Source organism: Nycticebus coucang, chromosome 11, assembly GCF_027406575.1.
Source record: "Nycticebus coucang isolate mNycCou1 chromosome 11, mNycCou1.pri, whole genome shotgun sequence".
NCBI lineage: Eukaryota > Metazoa > Chordata > Mammalia > Primates > Lorisidae > Nycticebus > Nycticebus coucang.
The window spans coordinates 83,732,947-83,754,731 of record NC_069790.1 but is presented as its reverse complement, the minus strand read 5'-3'; the positions used below and the strand labels follow the sequence as shown (position 1 = coordinate 83,754,731).

The following is a 21,785-nucleotide window of genomic DNA, read 5'->3' as shown; positions in this document are numbered from 1 at the left end:
ACCAAAAGTAAATATCAGGGACTTATAAACACATACTCATAGTTCAAGCTAAAAACTTCTGCATAGTTAAGGGCACTGCAACCAAAGCAAACAGAAGCCTTCAGAATGGGAGAAGATTTTTGCATATTGTGTTCCTGGTAACTAGAATCTACAAAGAACTCAAAGTAATCAATAAGAAAAGAACAACAAGGGACAAAGTCTCTTGTCCCATTTCTTCGTGGACAAGAGACTTGAGCATAAACTTCTCTGAAGATGACAGACAAATGGCCAACAAACACATGAAAAAATGTTTATCATCTTTAATCATCAGAGTAATGTGAGTCAAAACCACTTGAGGTATCACCTAACTCACATCACACAGTCCCCAAACTGTAAATGCTGGCATGGATGTGGAGAGAAGAGAACACTTTTGCACTGCTGGTGGGATTGCAGCGGAATCCCAACCTTTATGGAAAGAAGTATGAAGAATCCTCAAAAAACTAAAAGTTGACCTTCCATTTAATCCCACAATTCCATTACTAGTTATCTACCCAGAAGAACAAAAATTACTGTACCACAAAGATGTTTGCACCAGAATGTTTATTGCAGCCCAATAACTGCAATAATTGCCAAGTATGGAATCAACTCCAAATGCCCATCAACCCATGAACAGTTTAACAAATTGTGGTGTATGTATGCCATGTAATACTATTCAGCCATATAAAGGATGGAGACTTTACATCATTTATGTTTACCTGGATGGAGTTGGAACACATTCTTCTTAGTAAAGTATCTCAAGAATGGAAAAAAAGTATCCAATGTAGTCAATACTATTATGAAACCAAATATATAAACACATACTCAGACAAATGATAAAACACAAATATAGTCTGGCATGGGGAAAGGGTGAAGAGGGAGAGGGAAGGGAAGGTTGATTGGTGGGAGGAGGGAGGACATTTGGTGGGATCTCACCTCGAGATACATTTCAAAATAACTAAGAGTAAATTTCAAATGTCTTACCACAAAAAAATAAGTGAGGTGATGGCAATCAGATCAGCTTGATTTAAGCATTCCACATTGTATATTGAATCATCATATTGTATGCCATAAATTGTATGATTTTAATTAAAAATTAATAAAAACAAAAATTTGTGAAAATAACAAGAAAAAATAATATTAATGTCAAATAATAAGAAACTGATTAAGTACATCATTGTAAGTAAATAAAATGCAACATAATGTCATTAAAATGATTACAGGAATGATTTAAAAAATAAATAAAACTTCTAAAGTTTAAAAACAAGCCAAAATGTCTAATTGCCATTTAGTAATGAATCAAAAGTGCTAGAGTTCTAGAAATTTCGCACTGTCCCTGGGAGTGGAGGGCTGTGAGTGGGTGGGATTATCTCCACCAAGCTTTGGTTCTGCCTATGCCTGTGTCCAGACCTCTCATGTCCCTTGTCTTTTCCTTTCCATCTTCATCTTAATCTTTCTTCTTATTTTCTTTCTTTCATCTTTAGGTCTTCTAAAGATAAAGAAAAAAAGTTCTTACCTCAGAATAGGCATAAGCTATACAGATTATTGTGGCTTACATTAAAAAAAAATTTTTTTTGACATGCCGGTCCTTGTTTTACAAAGCAAGGAATGAATGGTTATTAGTCACTGAATTATTTTTAAAAGACCTCGCCTGTGTTTGATCTTCCATAGGAACAAAGAGCTCCAACTTTTGTCTACATGTTAGAATGTGGCAAAGAGCATATCAAGTAGTAGTATTTCTCAGTGTCTCAGGCTTCACTCTCAACAACCAGGAAAAGGGAGATAGACCAAAAAAAGTAGTCTTAAAATGCTGAGTGTTTTTTTAAATGGATCCTCTAAGCCGCTGCTTAAATTGTATGTGTAAATCAAGGAAGAGGAGTTGTATCCAAGAAGGCAGCTGTCACAGCTGAGACCCAATGATAGGATTGCTGTGAGTAAAGACCTAACATGACCAGCATTGCCCATTGTACCCTTTTGTGGTCTTTTGATTGAATTTCCTTCTTGCAGGGAAGGCTGAGAGAATAGCCTGTAAGTTTTCCTGAGATGACCTGCCCTAACTTAGGGTCCCAGTCTGCCTGAGCAGCCCATGCTACTGTTGTCGAAAATGACTGTTTATAGAACTGTTTACTTGGTGGCATGCAACCGTTCATTATTTCCCCCAGTTGCTAAAAATAACCGGTATTTCCTCTTCAACAAAAAAGAAAAATACTCCATCCCACTGGGAAGCAAATTGATGGGCAAATCTAATATAGAAAACATATTTGAGAGCAGAATGCAGCCAGCTGTTAGAAGAATTCCTCAGCTTGGTCTCTGGGCAGTGTCATTGAGAAATGGAAAAATATAAAGCAAGATGACATTTCACTGGCTGAATAATCGTCTGGGATGCACTGTGCTCGTGCAGCTTTTGTCTGGCTTTAATGATAGAAAGGAACTTTCTATGGAATAAGGCTTGCTTTTGTGCCTTCCTGGCACCAGGCTGTAATGCAGAGTTCACCGTCCAGGGGAATCACCCAGCCAGACACAGGTCTTCAGTGCCAGGAACTACAAGAGAAATGGCTTAAAAGCACGTCCTTCTCTTTCTTTTCTCCTTTTCTTCTTTGGCTTTTTAATCTCCCAAATTAGAAAGAGGGGAGAGATGTATATATTTCCTTAAACAGCTGAAAGCATCTTTAAAACTCACTAAAATTTTTCATATTGGGAAACATACCTCGTTTTGTTTTCCTTTGTTATTTTCACTTGTCTATTAATTCTCACCAGTGGCTATAATGAAAACTCGAGCTGAATTCTTCAATGAGAAAATGCATGTGAGCAACATTTCTAATCCCAGTGTTACACTGACAATCTGCAAGGATGATTTGTTTTTTCTGTTGTCTAGACCTGTCCTTCAGAGTTAATTTACATCTTTATTGTGTTCTGACAGGGGTCAGAACAGGTGAGGCACGTGCTTATATCAGTGATACCAAGTTCATGGACACGGTCACTGCCTCTCTGCAGAATGAATTATCTGTGATCCCGAAAAGGACAAGAACATACACAGAACTCTTTGAGGAACGCAGAATGTAATCAATGTCAAATTCTTTTTAGAATGGGAAAAACTTAGAAACATTGTCTGGTCATTTTGCTGTTGCACAGACAGATCTAACTGGTCACCTAATGTCAGGAAAAGACCTACCCATGAACTTTTAAGCCATCATGAGGTCCTCTGGACTCTTCTCTGGGGTAAGGGCCTGTTACTCAGCACTTTATTTCTTAGAATATATGATTTCCACCTAAGTAAAGTCATTTTCTCTGAAGCTACGCCACTGCCACTCTCAAGCCAAATAACGTTGATGGGTATTCTGTGGTCTGGTCTCTAAGCCTGTGAGAGGGAGGGAGAGCAGCAAAAGTATTTAAATCAGTGCTCTCCAATAGAAATGTAATGCAAGCCACAAATGTAATTCTGAATTTTCTAATAACCACTTTTTAAAAAGTAAGAAAAAAAGAGTTGAAACTGATTTTAACAAAATATGCACATATGTGACTTAATCCATTGCATCCAAAATATTACTGTTCTGATAAGTAATCCATATTAAGAAACTCCTGCTGAATTATTTTCCATTCTGTTCTCAACCTCTTGGAAAGCTGGTGAGTCTTGTATATACAGCACATCTCTTTCATGCCAAGTCATATGTCAAGTGCTCAATTGCCACAGTGGCAGCGGTTACCCTAATGGACAGCTGCACTTTAAATGTCTTAACAGACTGTGTGTGCAGTGGGGCCTGGACCGTTGCTGGGTATCAGGACCATCTGACTTTCCATCCATCAGGAGCAAAGCTGGCTGATGTGTCAGGAACATCATGGAAGGTCTGCCTGCCCACCCCCATCCCAAATGTCCATTCTTACTCTAAGGTTGGGACTTTCTGGGAAAATGTTTACTATCTTCCTTCATGATCTCCCTACTTTATCTTGCTTGCCTATGACCCCGGAGACTTGTTCCCACACACCAATCAGTTAAACTGTCACTCTTTGTTAGGGTATGCATCATTGATACCTTCTGGTGCATTCACTTTGAGTAGATCTTTGAAGCTCCTAACTAAAAACAAATAAACAAACTAACAAAAAAAAAAAAAACATAAAAGTAGTAGAGTGTCAGAAACACAAGTCAAAACTGTGGGTTCTCACTTATAAGTGGGAGCTAAACAATGGGTACACACAGATATACAGAAAACAACAGTAAATATTGGAGACTCCAACAGGTGGGAGGGCAAGATGGAAATGAGGAATAAAAAATTACCTCTTGTGTATAATGTCCAGTATACAGGTGATGGGTATACTATTTTATGACTATACAGTATATCCATGTAACAAAACTGTACTTGTAGCTCCTAAATTTACTTTAAAAAAAATTTTAATGGTGGAGTGTTGGGGGGAAGGGTTGAGTTTTGATAGCAACATCAATATTTATTTATATTACAAATATTAGTCAGACCAAATATCTCGTTTCTTTGGTCTTTAGATCATAGTTGAGATAAGTGAAATTTCTATTTAGTCAGAGTTTACAGGGGTGGGGTCAGATGAGTGTTATAGACTTGTTTGCCTTATGTTAAAAAAACTAATCAATTTCATTCTTTCAAATATAAATGTTAAAAAAACTAATCAATTTCATTCTTTCAAATATAAATGTTATTCACTATACTTACTGATAGTGAAATACACATCACTAGATGTAATTTAACTAGTTGTAATCCTATTTTGGGAGAAAGTAGGTGGGAGCTAGTAAGATACAATTTAATCTTACTTAAAAATACACCTAAATCTTACTCAAACTCACTGCCCTCCAATCCAAGTCACTAGGCCTCCATGCCATATGGGTACAATCACTCAGCTTATACCTGACGCTGGTCCTATGAGGACACAGTGGTCTTTTACCCAATGAATGGCATAGTAACTAGAGAAAGGGGGAGGTTAAGATTTTACCATGTCACCTCGCGGTTATATACCAGACCTAGATCAGACTGGGGAAGGTGCTGGTGCCTCCCAAATTATGAATCATAGCTTACAGCTCTTGCTGCCCAAGAATGTAGGACTTTCCCACTGGCTCTGCCAGATCTCCATGCAGTCACCGGAGTGGGACAAGCCGCAGGGAGCCCCCTGCATCAGTGCAAAGCTGTTCTCAAAAACCTGTCATAGGGGCTATAGTGTCTTTTGCCCTTGCTTGATTGTCATAAGCAAAACGTAAATAGCTATAGTGTCTTTTGCCCTTGCTTGATTGTCATAAGCAAAACGTAAATAGCTTCTCCTCAAAAAGAGTTCAGTATTTCACAGAACTCTTCTAAGAACAGAGCAAAATGAAAATGAGAACAATGGACAACAGAGAAAATATCGATGAGTTTTAGTGAAATGTCCTCTGTGTGAAAAATCTGAAGTGTAATACTAGTTAGGATTTCAGCCCATGCGTGTGTTTTCCCTACTGTGGTTTGCTTCAGGCTCCAGGCCCCTGTGAGTCTTCTCTCCATCTCTTCCTGCTTCTGCAAGGTGGCATGAAGTGATGGCAGCTTGGGTGTGGAAAGCACATTGTATCAGTTTCTTGTGGGTGCTTTAACAAATCACCACAGAGAAGGTGGCTTAAAATAGCACAAATGTGTTAAAACAGCACAGTTCTAAAGGTCAGAGGTTGTGTAGATCTCACTGGGGTAAAAGCCAGGTGTCAGCTGGGCTGTGTTTCATCTGACGGCTCTCTGGGAGAATCTTATTTCCTTAAGGCTGCCCATGCTCCCTGGCTCATGGTCACACATAGCTACAATCTGTTTCCCTCATCACATTCCCTTCTCTAATTCTGACCCTTCCACCTCCTTTTGTTAAGGACCCTTGTGGTTATATTAAAACCACTTTGATAATCCAAGAAAATCTCTCTATCTCATAATCCTTATATTTAATCATATCTATAAAGTCCCTTTTGCTATGTAAGGTAACATGTTCATAAATTCCAGGAATTAGGGCATGGACATCTTTGGAGCAGGGGCAACATTATTCTGCCTACCACATCCATTCAGGGCTATCCAGCCCAGTCCAGTGAATGTATTTTCTCCTATGTTCCCTGGTGGTGGTTTTCTGCCTCATACTTGAATATTTATAATGGCCAGAAACACATCATCACATCCTCTCTCAAAGGGACTAATTTCATCTTGGACCAGTCTTTCTCTACCACCTATCCACTGGTAGGATTTTTTTTCGCTTGAGATGTCAACATTTTTTAATTCAATTAAAAAATTTCTTATCTTCCTTTCCATGATAAGTTTTCAGTCCTTTCTCCATACTGATTTTGGTCTAGATGATATATGTGTCTGGCCGTGTCTTAAAAATACGGTCCCTAGAACTGAAATCAGTATTTCAAGACTAGTCTGACTAGCGCCAAAAGGAGAAGGATGCCTGTCTTCCTGGCCCTGGACACTGTCACTGATGAAGGCTGAATTCCACTAGCTTATTTCATGACCATTCTCACTCAGTTGAATTTCATTTTTTCATGGGTGAAATAGAGCTACTGATAATACCTTGGAAAGCTTTTTTGATCTCTATACTTTCATTTCCTCATCTATACAATGGAAATGAGAGTGCCTTCTTATAAAGTTGATATGTGAATTTAATGGAACATTCTACTTGTAGCCCTTTACAAAGTACCTGCCACGTAGCAGGTAGTCAATGAAGCGTTCTGCTGCTGCTGTCACAACTAACACTGCCACTACAGCTGTCATCATCATCATCCAAGACCTAATTTCACAAAACCCTAAGTCATTTGCACGTTTTCTTAATTAAAAGAAATTTTAACTAAAATTTTCTTTTCCAGTTTCATAAATCTTAACAAATAACCAGTACAGATAAAGTACTGGACTAGGCCCTGTGTGTACAGTGGTTTATATGACGTGATGGTTGTGCACTCAATGCCTTTATCCAACTGATTCATAAGCCGGAATCAAGGATCCAGGTTTTAAGCTACTGGTGGAAACCTCTTGCCTGTATAGTTCAAGCCATTATACAGTCACTGAACTCTTTTGGGTTTGTTGTTGGTGGCCTTTATCTCACCCACAATGGTATTTGAAAAGTCTAGAATATCTACCAGTGGGCATGGTAAAGAGAGGAAAGCATTGTACACATTACATTTACAGAGTAATAAATTTGAGAAGTGTGAGGTGTTAATATACACTCTTAGGAAAATAGCTTTTCACACTGGGGCTGTGTCTCCAATTTATACCCACTTTATGGTTTCTCTCTTAATTACCCAAGGTGCTTTCCTAACACCATTTAGGCTTACTGCATTTCTCCAGAGTCAACATCAAGTGTACTGATTTTAGTTAGCACTCATTTCAAATTTATCCTTTGCATATTTTGGCAACGTGTCACACCTCGCAGCCTTGGAACATAGCAAGCTGCAAAATTCTTGGGGAGCGACACATGCAGAATGTCATCTAGGAGACATGTTCTTGTCACATATTCTCTTTTCAAAGAAATCTTGTTTTGGTGGGGAAGATTTTCAAAGATTGAGAATTATGGGGATAGTGACAGTGAAAGAACAGGAAATTAAAGCTTATGTTAAAGGCGTTTCAGTGACTGAAGTAGAAGCAGAGAAAAACTGGACCCTAGATCTCCTTATTCTGATCACCCTGTGACCCTACAGCATTTAGGCATATTTGAATTTGGAATATTTTTTGTTAGGGAGAGAAAGAAGAAACCAGCTAAGTTTTGAGCTAAGCAGACTTTGAGGATTGGCTTGAGAAGCCAAAACCCTTTTTAACTTTGCTCTTTTGTCAAACCAGAGCTTACTCAGATCTCTCATCTTCTCATGAGGCGTTTTCTCATTACCCAGCTGAAAATTTTAATTCCTCCTTTGTCCCATTCAGTACTCCCTATCCTAATTTTCGTCTTACTTTTATCCACATTGCTTATTACCATTCAATGCACTACATAGTTTATTTACTTATTAAAGACCTACTGCTACTAGAATCTTAACTCTGGAAAAAGGATTTTATTGTTTGTTTTGCTTTGTTCACTGCTGAATCTACCTGGCCACCATAATTGTATCTGACACATAGTAGATATTCGAGAAATATTTATTAAATGAATATAGGTACATGGAGAAAGAATTTTTAGAGGGATGGAGAACCTGCAAAATTGGGGCCACAGTTGACCTTCCAGATCCCCAAATGCTCAACTAAATCCATATTTTATTGGAAAAAAAAAAAAGTCTCTTTATTAAAAGGATTTGTTCTAACCAGGCACAGTGGCTCACACCGGTAACCCTAGCGCTCTGGAAGGCCAAGGCGGCTGGATTACGTGAGCTCACAGGTTCAAGACCAGTCTGAGCCAGAGTGAGATCCCATCTCTAAAAGTAGCCGGGCGTTGTGGTGGGCATCTGTAGTCCCTGCTACTTGGGAGGCTGAGGCACAAGAATCCCTTGAACCCAAGAGTTTGAGGTTGCTGTGAGCTATGACACCATGGCACTCTACCGAGGATGACAAAGTGAGACTCTGTCTCAAAAAATAAAAGGATTTGTTCTGTGATGTTTGAATTTATTCAAAAGGCCACCCTCAAGGATCCAGAAGATCATAAGTGGCTCCAAGGCTGCAAGTTTCCCACTGCTCCATCTTATCTTCACTGGAATCTGAGTGGCCATGTCTGTCCAGTAGATGAGAGTGGAAACCACCCTCCCAGGAAACACGAACATTTCATTTTGTAGGACAATTAATCCCTGTGTGACTTGAACAAGATAATTACTCAGTATAAGAAATTCATAAAGTAAAATCCCCTGTAGCTATGCTTCCCATTAGTCAGCATGTATTTGGTAGTCTATCTGTAAACAGAGCTACTTACCTGCTCCAAAAAGCAAAGCAATTTCTTTTGTTCTAATGTACCTTTATCTGGCTGTCTATTTATTTCCCTGCCAAATCTACTAGTGGTAAAACCAGTCAGAATTTTCTCCCAGACCTCCTATTGAGCTAGCCTGTGTGCAGACCATTAGTGCACCAGTTCCACTTTTTATTTATTGAAGTTGGTTGATTCAGAGGACAAAGTTTGTGAGTTTGCTGTTTATTCTATAATGGAGTCATTAAAATAAATAACATTAGGGATGTGTGCACTGTAAAAAATATAGATGGTAATAAAGTGAAATATGCTATAAAAAATCTAACAAACATAAAAATTGGCTAGGCCATTCTCTAAAAATTTATTTTAGAAGTCGAAACAGTTAAAACAAACTTTGAACACATACACATACACATACACATAAATGTGTTGAAATATGTTGCTTCCCTCATTCTCAGTTCATTGCCTTCCTGAGTTGGTTTATATGAGCTGTATAAAAGTTCTAGAAATTCATAAGCCAGAGACCTCTGTATCAATTGTTTCCTATAATATGTGTTTTATATATTCTTTGTAAAGGGTGAGCAATTCTTTCCAGTACTTACTTGATTTGTCTGTTTTATGGCCCATCTGTTTCCTTGTAGCCCAGGTCATTCACACACGATGGCATCATAAAACGTCGGTCTTTGTGGAGGAAGATGATGAGGCAGTCTGATATTCTCCTGTAATAGTAAAGAGCTGAGATGCTTTCTTGTACACACTTTGGTTAGGAAGTTTTATAAATCTCCCAATTGTAGATATAGTTATGGTTATTTTTCCTTCTGGTGATTTGCTTTCTTATGGGGAGGGTGTTTTTATTACATAACAAAAATGTTACTTTTGCTTTTTCAAATGTTTGAAATCTATGGGAAGTAAAAGAAAATTCAACCCTGCCATCTCACCAACATTTACCTTCAAAAACTTTTTAGTAGCACTTTGTCGACTGAGTTCTCACTTACCTATCCACTCACTACCTCCATCAAAATAGTTCTTACAGAAAAGGCAAAAAAGCATGCTGTTAGCACATTTGTCTAAGTTTGTAGCTGGCATTAAATTTCTCTGTTTTTTTTTTCTCTTGCAAAATAAGAAAGGAATAATATTTAAAAGCATTCAAGTTGTCAAAGTCACCAATAGAAGAAAAAATGGATGGCGTATTTATATGCAGAATGTATCTGTCTGAATCTAAGGCCTTTCTCATTTGTTTTATTGCTGGATGGTATGAAATAGTAGGCTGAGCTTGTATGACTGAATTATTCTACATCTGTGTTCGTAAAATACTAATCTGGATTCTTCCAGCAGTGAGATCATTTTGCCCATGAATTTTGGGAAAGATTTAAATTGTAATTGTACCCTTTGCAGTCCTATTATTTTATTCCAGTTACGCATATTTTCTACTCTAAATGGCTGTGACTATAAAGTAAGAAGACTGGTTTCAATGAGGTACCCCTGCTAGGCTGTCATTTTGTATCACACCTCATAAATTAAATGAGGAAAATATTGAAAAATGGTGGGGCTTCACAACACCTTCCTATTCAGTCCTGGTATTCCCCTCCGAGATGTACGATCGCAGTATTGCGAATTCAGACTAGCAGAGGCTGGCTTGGATTCCTCCAGATACTGGCAGTGAGGGTGAGGACTCTTTTATAAAAGTACGAATAGATTATTTTTAAAAATAATGTTATACATATTATGCAAGTATGTATAAAGTATAAATATAAAAGTATAAAAGATTTTCTTGATAGAACGTGTTTTTACATTTCCTACTACATATCATGTGTTTTTCCTTCCTCATAGGTGAAATGAGGAATGATTTATATATCACCATAGAAAGGGGAGAATTTGAGAAAGGAGGAAAGAGCGTGGCCAGAAATGTGGAAGTTACCATGTTTATCATAGACAGTAATGGCCAGACCTTAAAGGTACGTTTGTTAACATGGGATAGTTTTTGGTAAAAGAAGTCTAAATAATTGCTTTAACTTCATGTTTAGTGTGATCCGTTAACTTCCGATTTGCATTTTTCTCTTCTCTATCCTCTTTTTCTTCTCTCCTCCTGTGTAGTTGTGTTTTTTGTTTTGTTTTGTTTTGTTTTTATGTTTTTGAGACCGAGCCTCACTCTGTTCACCAGGCTAGAGTGCTGTGGCATCCGCCTAGCTCACAACAACCTTCATGACTTTCAGAAAAGAAAGAAGAAAAACAAACAGGCTTTCACATTTTATTTAATTACATCAACAATTTTCTTATAGCAGCTATTCCTTAAATACAGTAGTTTTTCATTTTTTCCCTTCAGCTGTCATGGTTTTGGAGATGAATGCTTTTTCTTTGTCAACTGAGTAAAAAGAAAAAAAGCTGTCACAGTTACTGCTATGTATTTTCATTCTGACCAAACAGGGCATGAAGAGTGGAGTATCACTTCTCACTGGGGTCATAACGGCAGGTTCCTTTATGGAAGAAGTATTTTCTGTGACCTCCCCCTTGATAGAGAAGCACGATTGCCTGTCAAACAAGAGGGTTGGCCCCGGGGCTTAGTAAGTCACCCCTGAGGCACAGAACCTGGACTGCAGCAGGCTGGCAACTTTGCTAGTAATGGAACTCCAAATGGGCATGCAATGGCCCAGCTCCCACACGTCGCCTTGGTCCACTCTTGGCACAGGAAAGCCTGGGAGACAGCGTTGGAATGGAACAGATGCAGCCTGCTAGGCAAGAGCAGGCACAGAAACGGTGTGGCAAGGGACCGGGAGGCACTTCCCGGGAAGTGCTACAGGGGAGCAGGCAGGGAGAGTCTCTTTCAAAAGCACCTTTCACTGGAACCATCTTCAACCTATGCGTTTCCTTTCTTAGGATTTCATCTCCTTTGGCTCTGGAGAGCCACCGGCTACTGAGTACCACTCCTTTGTGCTGTACCACAACAACAGCCCCAGGTGGTCAGAACTGCTGAAGCTTCCTATCCCTGTGGACAAATTCCGGGGCGCACACGTCCGCTTCGAGTTTCGGCACTGTTCCAGTAAGTGTGTGGTGCTGCCGGCGGCAGACAGGCCGTTATTGTGTTGGGGTAACCTGGTTACTGAGGTGTAATGACGGGCTGATCTGCAGAAAGTGTGTGACAAATCCAAGACCTCCGGGAGAGCGCAAAGCAGGCAAGGGGGCCCCAAGAGGTAAGTAGACTCACTTCTCAAAAAGCCAGTAACCTCCATAGCAGTGATTTTCAACTGTGTGCGTTGTGAAAGGATCTCAGGTGAGCTGTGAACATTTTTAAATGTCATTAATTACATTATTTTCAAAAGAAGTTCAAAGCACAGTAAGTATATTCTTTTTTTTTTCCTTTCTCTTTTTTGATCAACATAAATTAAGTGTGCCACAGACATTTATATGTAGGTTCAAGCGTGCTGTGAGATAAAAAAAGGTTGAAAAACACTGTTCTACAGAAAGAGAAAAATAAATAATAAATATACAGGAAATCTAGCTTTGCCTTAGATTGGCTACTTTCATAAAAATCAGTTTGCCACTTATGGTCTAGAAAGATTAGGTAGGAAGGGGAAACACAGCATTAAAACCTGGACTGGTTCTGGTGGTCTTAGGTAACGCGAACCAGAACCATCTCACTAAGAGCGGACCCAGCTTTCAGCAGATCAGGGAAACCCTCTGGGACTTGTCCTTTGGTAGGCTCAAATTTATATCGTGTATCTCCATCACTGTACAGTCACACACATGTTCAAATGAAAATCAAATAATGTCACCAGAAAAGAACTTGGAGATCCGAAGTAATTGACTCATTTTACAGATTTAAACAATCCCAGACATAGAAACGATATAGGGTTTGTCCATGTAAACATCACTATCTATAAAATTGTGATTTTTGTGTGTGTGTGTCTCTATTTTAATTCTTTTGTACTCATTCCCACCCCCTGAAGCCCCCATTTTTTCCCCCTATAAACCTCCAGACCAGGGATGTTCTGGCTATTTCCTGCGTCACTGATTGTATCTTAGACACACCCCAGAGTGTGCGTTCTGTCTGTTGAACCTTGCTTTGGGAGCAGTGTGACAAGTAAAAGCTCCAGGAGAATCGCATTATTGGAGAAGCTTCAGGCTCCCCTCTGGTCTGGAAGGACTAATTCATTGCCAAAAGATATACGCTGACTTCACCTGAGCAGTGCTGTAATTCACCTGAGGTTCAGAGGAGAAGGACTTTATTCATTGCTGGAACTGTGGCATATTTCATACCTGGCTCAGAGACCTCCATAAATTATACTTCTCTGGATGTTGCAGAATGCAGAAAGATGGCTAGCAGAGTCTTATGATTCTTCCAAATTCCCAGAGGAGTTACATGTAAAAGACTGGGAGGAGGAAAACATAAAGGCCTTGGAAGGGTGCCACACTATTCCTTGCACCAGTCCTTGTTATAAATTCTCATTTTGGGCCTAATATGAGTGTTGAGCTTTAAGGTAAGGAAAAGAGAGAGAAAATAAGGATGAAACAGTGGAGAAAGGGAAAAGGAGCATTTGGAGAAATTGTTATAATTCAGACCTTGGAAAGCAGAATAAAGGCTATTTTAAATAAAATCTATTAGATCCCTGCCTCTCATCCTTGTACTTCAAACATTGTTCACAGGTTTGGGTTTTTTAGTGATCGTAGTTACTAAAATTAGGAGAAACAAAAAAGCATAAAGAAGAAAAACACCCCTGCAAACTACAAATAACCAGTGTAATCAGTGTATCCCACAGGCTTTCTAGTGCTTCTCTGTGTGTACATATATTAATTCAAAAATATTATGTGTTCATGAAACACATGTTTATTCAACACTCACTATTTGCCAAGCACTTTATTGGGTACTGGAGATAGGTTCACAAACACATCAAAATAGCTCCTCTCACAGAGTTTTATTCCAGAAAGGAAAGACAGATAGCAAGTGAGTAAATAAATACATAATATATCAGATAGGGAGTGATAAGTGCAGTGAAGAAGACTTAAATTTGGTTGGGGATAAAAAGGGAAGGCAGTGAGTTGCTGTTTTACATAGGGCAGTCAGGAAAGACCTCTCTGATAAGGAGACTAAAGAAGTAAGGGCCTGAGCCATTGGGGTACCTGGGGAGAGAATATTTCAGGCAGAGAGAGCAGTACAGAGGCCGTGAGGCTGAACCATGCTTGGCATTTTCAAGGAACAGCAAGCAGGCCAGAGAGGCAGCAGGAGAGCCAGATCTTATACTGTCTTTGGCATAATGGTGAAGACTGCAGATTTTATATGATGGGAGGAGAGCCTTAGGAGGATTTGGAGGGAAGATAAATCTGGCTGCTGTATGGATAATAGATTGCGGGTAGGCCAGTTGGAAACAGGAAAACCTGTTGGGAGGTGTTTTTAGTCCTCCAAATGAGACATGAATGTGGCCCCTGCTCTGGGATGGTAGAGGTCCGATTCTTTTTTGCAGAATATTAACAGATTAGATGTAGAGGGAATGAAGAAGGACAGTCCCAGGATGACCTAACAATTTAGGCCGGAGAATGAAGTGGTCATCTGATGAGTCATGAAAGACAATGGGAAAAATCTGTTCAGGAAGCAAAAATAAAACATTCCATTTTAGATATGTTTAATTTGAGATGGTTATTAGGCAGTCAAGATATCCCCAATAGCCAATTGAATGAGGTCCAGGTTAGACACTTAAACTTGATAATGGGAATGTATAATTCAGTAGTTTGTCTGCTGTAAATATTTAATAACCAGCACTTGGACAGGGGGAGCCCTGATCTATAGCATTTGCTGATTTCCATAGTGGAAATACTCCCGTTGTAGTTGATTTCAAGCTGCCAACGTGATGTCACTGAATGTGACATGTTGGGGAAAGATGTGCATTCCAAACTCTTGGGAGCCCTTATGATCCAGCTCCAACACATCGCTGATTCTGATGGGTTTAAAAGCCTGAGACTGGATGAGATGCCTCGACAATTAAGATAGCACAGGGAAGTCCAGGGTTGGAGCCCTAGGGCATCACCACATTTAGAGCAGGAATAAGAAGGAGCCATTCCGTGATAGTAAGAAGGAATAGCTGGCAGACAGAAGGACAGTCAAGGAGGAACAGAATCAGGCAGTTTGTCAAGAGAGGATTGATGAGATGTGTCAGGTATGTGCAATAAATCAAATAGATGAGGACTGGTACATTATTTAATTTGTCATCACAGAAGCCACTGGATCTGACAAGTGGCTTTAGCGAATTTATGGTGATGAGCATGAGTTCAAGAGTGAGATGGAGGAAAGGAAAGGAAAGCAGTGAGTAGCGACAAATCTTTGGAGAAGTTTTTTACAAGAGCCATGTTGATGCAGAAAAGACTCAGTATTGTCAACATGTCAGTTTTTAACTGGATTTATAGACTCAATACAGTCCTAATTAAAATCCTAGCAAGGGATTTTGTGGGTGGGAAAAAACTGAGCTAAAGTTCATATGGAAAAGCAGACGCCCTGGGGCAGCCAATGCAGTATTGAAGCAGAAGAGCAAAAGCTGGAGATCTGATATCAACCACCTTCAAGTCTTACTAGAAAGCTACAGTAATTCAGATAACATGGTCTTGGGAAAGAATAGACAAATAGATCAGTGGAACAGAATGGGGAGCCCAGAAATAGAGCCCCATAAATGCAGTCAGGGACCGGACCTTTGACAAAGGAGCAAAGACAATACAATGGAGGAAGATAGTCTTTTAAACAAATTGTGCTAACTGGACATGCATTTGTCAAAAAAAGAATCTAGCAACAGACCTTACATCCTTAGCAAAAGTTAACTCAACTGTAAAACTCTTAAAAGATAACATAGGAGAAAGTCTTAATCACTGTGGATTTGGCAGTGCAACACCAAAGACATGGTCCATGAAAGAAAGGATTGATAAGCTGAACTACATTAAAATTGAAAACTTTCTAGTATTTGAAAAACTCACTGTCAAAAGAATGAAAAGACAAGCCACAGATTAAGAGAAAATATTTGCCAAAGACATATCTGATAAAGATCTGTTATGCAAAAATACAAACAACTTTAAAAATTCAGTAATAAGAAAATGAACAATGTTAACAGATACTAAAACAAAGAAGATATACAGATGTCCAAAAAGCTCACAAAGAGATGCTTCCTATCACTTACCACATGTTGCCAGGGAAATGAAAATTAAAATAAGAACAGGATATTACCACACACCTATTAAAATGGCCAAAATCCAGAACACTGATGACACCAAATGCTGGCAAATGTAGCAAAGGAACTCTCATCTGTTGCTGTAGGAATGCAAAATGGTACAGCCACTTTGAAAGACAGTTTGGTAATATCTTTTAAAACTAAATAAACATGCTCTTACCATATGATTCAGTAATAACGGTCCTTTGTGTTTCCTCAATGGAGTTGAAAACTTAAGTCCACACAAAACCTGCACATGGATGTTTCTAGCAGCTTTTCATAATTGCCAAAACTTGGGAACAACCAAGATGCCCTTTAGTGGATGAATGGAAAATTAAACTGTAGTGTATCCAGACAGTGGGATATTACTCAGCAGTGAAAAAAAAAAAATGAGTAATTAAACCGTGGAAAGGCATGGAGGAACTTTAAATGCATATTGCAGAGTGAAAAAAGGCAATCTGAAAAAGCTACATAAGGTATAATTACAACTACATGACCTTCTAGAAAAGGCAAAGTCCCAGAGACAGTAAAAAGATCAGAGGATGCTGCAGTGTACAGAGGATTTTTAGGGTAGTGAAACTATAGTGGTGAATACCCCTTATTATACAGTGATCCAGACCCATACAATATGTACCACGGAGAGTGAACCCTAATGTGAACTGTGGGCTGTGGGTGATAACGATGTGTCAACGTACGCTGATCACTTGTAACTACTGTAGCACTCTAGTGGGGGATGTTGAAGGTGGAGGAAGCTGGGTGCGGGGGAGTGGGTAAGAGTTACATGGAAAATCACTGTACTTTCCTTCCAATTTTCATGGGAACCTAAAACTTCTCTAAAAATAAAGGCTTTTTTTTTTTTTTTGAGACAGAGCTTCAAGCTGTTGCCCTGGGTAGAGTGCTGTGGCATCACAGCTCACAGCAACCTCCAGCTCCTGGGCTCAAGCGATTCTCTTGCCTCTGTCTCCCAAGTAGCTGGGACTACAGGCGCCCGCCACAATGCCCGGCTATGTTTTTTGGTTGTTGTAGCCGTTGTCGTTTGGGGGGGCCTGGTCTGGATTCGAACCTGCCAGCTCAGGTGTATGTGGCTGGCACCTTAGCTGTTTGAGCCACAGGCGCTGAGCCAATAAAGGCATTTTTAATAAACGAACAATACAAGAGAACTGAGAAATGGGATGGTAGCCTCAGTAGAACATTGGGTCGTGTGCGGTTATTGTTAATTAGATGTAGCTGTGAAGGCATGTTTATTTAGTGGAAGTAAGTCAGAAGAGAGGAAAGACCACATAGAGAAGAGAGAGCTCTAGGAACAATGTCCTTGGGAAATGATCGTGGACTGTAGCAGGCAAGGAGAGGAGGTGGCCTCAGGTAGGAGCGAGGACAGTTCTGGTACTATGGGAGGGTACAGAGCAGGTGGGTTGACCAGTGGGTGCTGGAGCAGGTAGGATCTCTCTACACATCTTCTGAGGGTAAAGGGAGTGCCAAGGAGCTGGAGGCAGAGAAGGAAGAAGAACCAATGAAACAATCACCTTAGAAAAGCAGGAAAGTGTGTTGAGTAGGTAAATGTAGAAAGATGGCCCCGCTCGGAAACCCTTGCAGTTAGTGTGTGTTAATTAAAGAGGAATTAGTCTAGCTTGACATGGGATAAACTGCAAGTTGGGTTTAACCAGGTTGGACTGTTACAGTGGAAGTGTGGAAGTGTGAGGGATTGTGGATGTTTGCAAGGAAGTGACTAGAATGAAGTACCATAGACATGGGAAGCAAGAGAGAAGGGGGAAGAAAGTGGATGAATTGTAGGTTGCAGAGGGCAGAATTGTTGGAGTAGGGTACTAGAATGAACCGCAAAGTTAGGAGGTAAAATCCATACATTTAGGGCTCTGTGTTAGTAAAAAGGGATCACACTGCATTCTGTGCATAACAGTCCATTCAGCTTATTAATCCTGATCTAATAGTGCAGGACAAACGGTCAAGTACTATAAACTTTGCTTGCTATTTATTTTTATTTTGTAACAAAAAAAAATTGGGGAAAACTATTGTTTTGTCATCTTAGCTAATTTTTTTTTTGTTCTCCAATCTTAATTATTTTTGTCTGTCTGTATTAAATACCACAAACCATATCCAAAAGATAAACAGTCAAATAAATGTAAGAAATTATTTCCAAAGAAGTCTTCTCCTGTAACTCATAAGATCCAGCACAGGCATCAAATGTGAAAATCTCTTTTCAGACATCTTTGCAGAGGTTTCTGCTTCACTTTTAACAAACATCAATATTTTCCCTATTTCTCTGTGGGTTGAAATTAATGATTTTAAAAGAAAATCCCTTGCTATAATCACATTTTCAGGGATGTCCTCATACTAGAGACCAACGCCAGCCAGCCAGAATGACTGAGTGAGGCTCCACCTCCCCGCGGTTAAATGCCAAGAGCAATTTTGCTTCTAAACCTCTTGTCTGATCTTCAGGGTTACCAAATCTACTCCTCCAACCCAACTCTTAACTGCATCCCGAACCTGAACTTTTCTATTTAAGTGTAACACTTGTGTGGGAAAGAACAGCCCTGCAGCTTAATAGGCTGCCGGCCTGGAGCACTGCTCTCTGCCCATCTAAGTATGAAATACAGGGAGAGAGTCGATTTGAACAAACAAGGTGCTGTTAAGGGTTCTCCATTTTTGGAGAAAAGAAGGTTGGTGGAAAGAACTGGAATTATACTTATGAGATCTACAGCAAGTGCCCTAACATCTGTGATCTCAATGTCCTTATCTATAAATAATTGCTAATGATCCTTGGCATTTCTAGCCATTGTAATTCTTAATTAGGCATCTGAAATCCTCATTGCCTCGTTTCCGGCTTCCAGAGTGCTGGTACAGTAAGCCGCCATCAAACTACAGTTTGCAATTCCCATTGTCTCTCACTGTGCCTAACTTATTCCAGGGAGGTAGCTTCCATGGAGTTCACTGTCCTCACATGTGCACATACAGGGAAAGAAGTCCTGCCGGGGACCCCGGTAGAGCTTAGAGATCCCCTTTCCATAAGTAGCGAGTAAAACATTTCATTTCTCACTTTTTCGTTGACTTAACCTATATTTCTTGAGAACCTACTGTGTTCTTGGTACTTTTTGAGACAAGAAAATAAAGCAGATAAGAATCCTGTCCTCAATGGTGCTTAGGGGCGAAGAGAAAAAACACAATACAGAAATGTTTTAAAAACAACTTCAGGTAATAAATCCCATGAAGAAAATCAGACAAGAAATGCAAGTTGCAGATTAAGCGGCAGGAATATGTGGTTAGAGAGTGGCTAGTTGTGATAGCTGACTTCTTATAAAGGCTGCTCTCCATGGTGTGGAGGGAGCGAGGGTGTGGGAGTGGTATTTCTGGACGTTCATGCTTCCTGACAAGCTATGTACCTGAACACAGATGTGCAAGTGTGCACTTGAATAAGCGAGTGATTCTTCTTTCTTTTTTTTTCTTTAAACAGCAAAGGAAAAAGGAGAGAAGAAGTTGTTTGGTTTCTCTTTTGTGCCCCTGATGCAAGAAGATGGCAGGACTCTTCCAGACGGCACTCACGAGCTCATCGTACATAAGGTACGGCAGTCAGAGGCTGGTAGAGGGCAGGAGGAACGAGACTGAAGTATTAACTCACCATCTCACCACTGCGAAAAAGAGAAAAAAAAATGCTCGAAAAGAGTACTCTTTTGTACAGTTCTTTGTAGGGAGCATAATTTTTTTTAAAAAAAATACTCTTTCTACATTCTATTTCATATTTTAAAATATAATAGAGATGATTTATTTTTCATCTTAATGTAGGGGTGATATTTGGATAAATCTGTATGTTGATCTTAAATCCTTGCCTTTCATACGACAGCATTAAGTAAACCTTACGAATAACTTTTTAGATACTGCATGATTTTATTTAGATAGTTCTCTCTATCTCCAGATGTAAATTTAGCAAGGTCAGCATTATGTGTTTTTTTTTATAATTTTTTTTTTTTTTGGTGGGAGGGGGAATAGGTTGTTCTTACTAAGCAAGCAGAGAAGTGGCTATACTTTGTCATGACAAAATTAGCAGTTATTCTTTTAAATCAGGAATTGTCATAAAAACATTTAGAACAGGCTCAGCCTTGGTGCCTGTAGCTCAGTGGTTAGGGCACCCAGCCACATACACCAGGGCTGGCAGATTCAAGCCCAGCCTGAGCCTGCTAAACGACAATGACAACAACAAAAATAGCTGGATGTTATGGTGGGCACCTGTAGTCCCAGCTATTTGGGAGGCTGAGGCAAGAGAATCGCTTAAGCCCAAGAGTTTGAGGTTGCTGTGAGCTGTGATGTCAGAGCGCTCTACCGAGGGTGACATAGTGAGACTCTGTCTCAAAAAAACAAAACAAACACACATTAAAAAAAGCCACATGGAACAAAGTATACTGTAGTAGGCAACCAAAAGAAAATTCACAAAGCAAGAATCTCATAGGAATTGTCTGAGAATAGTAATAATGAAGTGTAGAATAAAAATATATTTTCAAATTGCATAGGCAATTCTTTTCAAAATATTTCTCCTTTGCGTTCCTCCATTTCTTTTTTTTTTTTTTAATTGTCCTCATATCAAAATTGAGTACATAGGATTCATGCTTCTCCATTCTTGTGATGCTTTACTAAGAATAATATCTTCCACGTCCATCCAGGTTAATACGAAGGATGTAAAGTCTCCATTTTTTTTAATGGCTGAATAGTATTCCATGGTATACATATACCACAGCTTGTTAATCCATTCCTGGGTTGGTGGGCATTTAGGCTGTTTCCACATTTTGGCGACTGTAAATTGAGCTGCAATAAACAGTCTAGTACAAGTGTCCTTATGATAAAAGGATTTCTTTCCTTCTGGGTAGATGCCCAGTAATGGGATTGCAGGATCAAATGGGAGGTCTAGCTTGAGTGCTTTGAGGATTCTCCATACTTCCTTCCAGAAAGGTTGTACTAGTTTGCAGTCCCACCAGCAGTGTAAAAGTGTTCCCTTCTCTCCACATCCACGCCAGCATCTGCAGTTTTGAGATTTTGTGATGTGGGCCATTCTCACTGGGGTTAGATGATATCTCAGGGTTGTTTTGATTTGCATTTCTCTAATATATAGAGATGATGAACATTTTTTCATGTGTTTGTTAGCCATTCGTCTGTCGTCTTTAGAGAAAGTTCTATTCATGTCTCTTGCCCATTGATATAAGGGATTGTTGGCTTTTTTCATGTGGATTAATTTGAGTTCTCTATAGATCCTAGTTATCAAACTTTTGTCTGATTGAAAATATGCAAATATCCTTTCCCATTGTGTAGGTTGTCTCTTTGCTTTGGTTATTGTCTCCTTAGCTGTACAGAAGCTTTTCAGTTTAATGAAGTCCCATTTGTTTATTTTTGTTGTTGTTGCAATTGCCATGGCAGTCTTCTTCATGAAGTCTTTCCCCAGGCCAATATCTTCCAGTGTTTTTCCTATGCTTTCTTGGAGGATTTTTATTGTTTCATGCCTTAAGTTTAAATTTCTATAACCACGTGATGGCCAAGCCATTGCTAACTCTCACCTATGCTAACTGGTCCTGCCAACCTGGATCTATGGTCCACCCAGACATTAGGGTTTTCCATTTACAATGCACATCCAACCAGGTCATTTCCCAGTTTAAGACCCATTCAAAAGCTCTTTGTTGCGAAGAAAGTAAATCCCAGGCTTCTCAGTAGGCCAGGCTTCCACCTCCCTGCTGTTTGACATCTCACCGCTTCCTGCCT

General features: G+C 39.5%; 1 protein-coding gene across 4 annotated transcripts in view; it reads left to right on the top strand.

Moving 5' to 3' along the window:
- The window catches only part of DOCK4 (dedicator of cytokinesis 4), a 471,167-nt gene that overhangs the window by 296,930 nt on the left and 152,452 nt on the right, over positions 1-21,785 (top strand). For all 4 annotated transcript variants that reach the window (XM_053609306.1, XM_053609304.1, XM_053609303.1 and 1 more), the window contains exons 14-16: positions 10,681-10,805; positions 11,725-11,887; positions 19,498-19,604. In XM_053609306.1, coding sequence (XP_053465281.1) covers positions 10,681-10,805; positions 11,725-11,887; positions 19,498-19,604 — 395 coding nt within the window. The remainder of the gene's footprint in view (positions 1-10,680; positions 10,806-11,724; positions 11,888-19,497; positions 19,605-21,785) is intronic.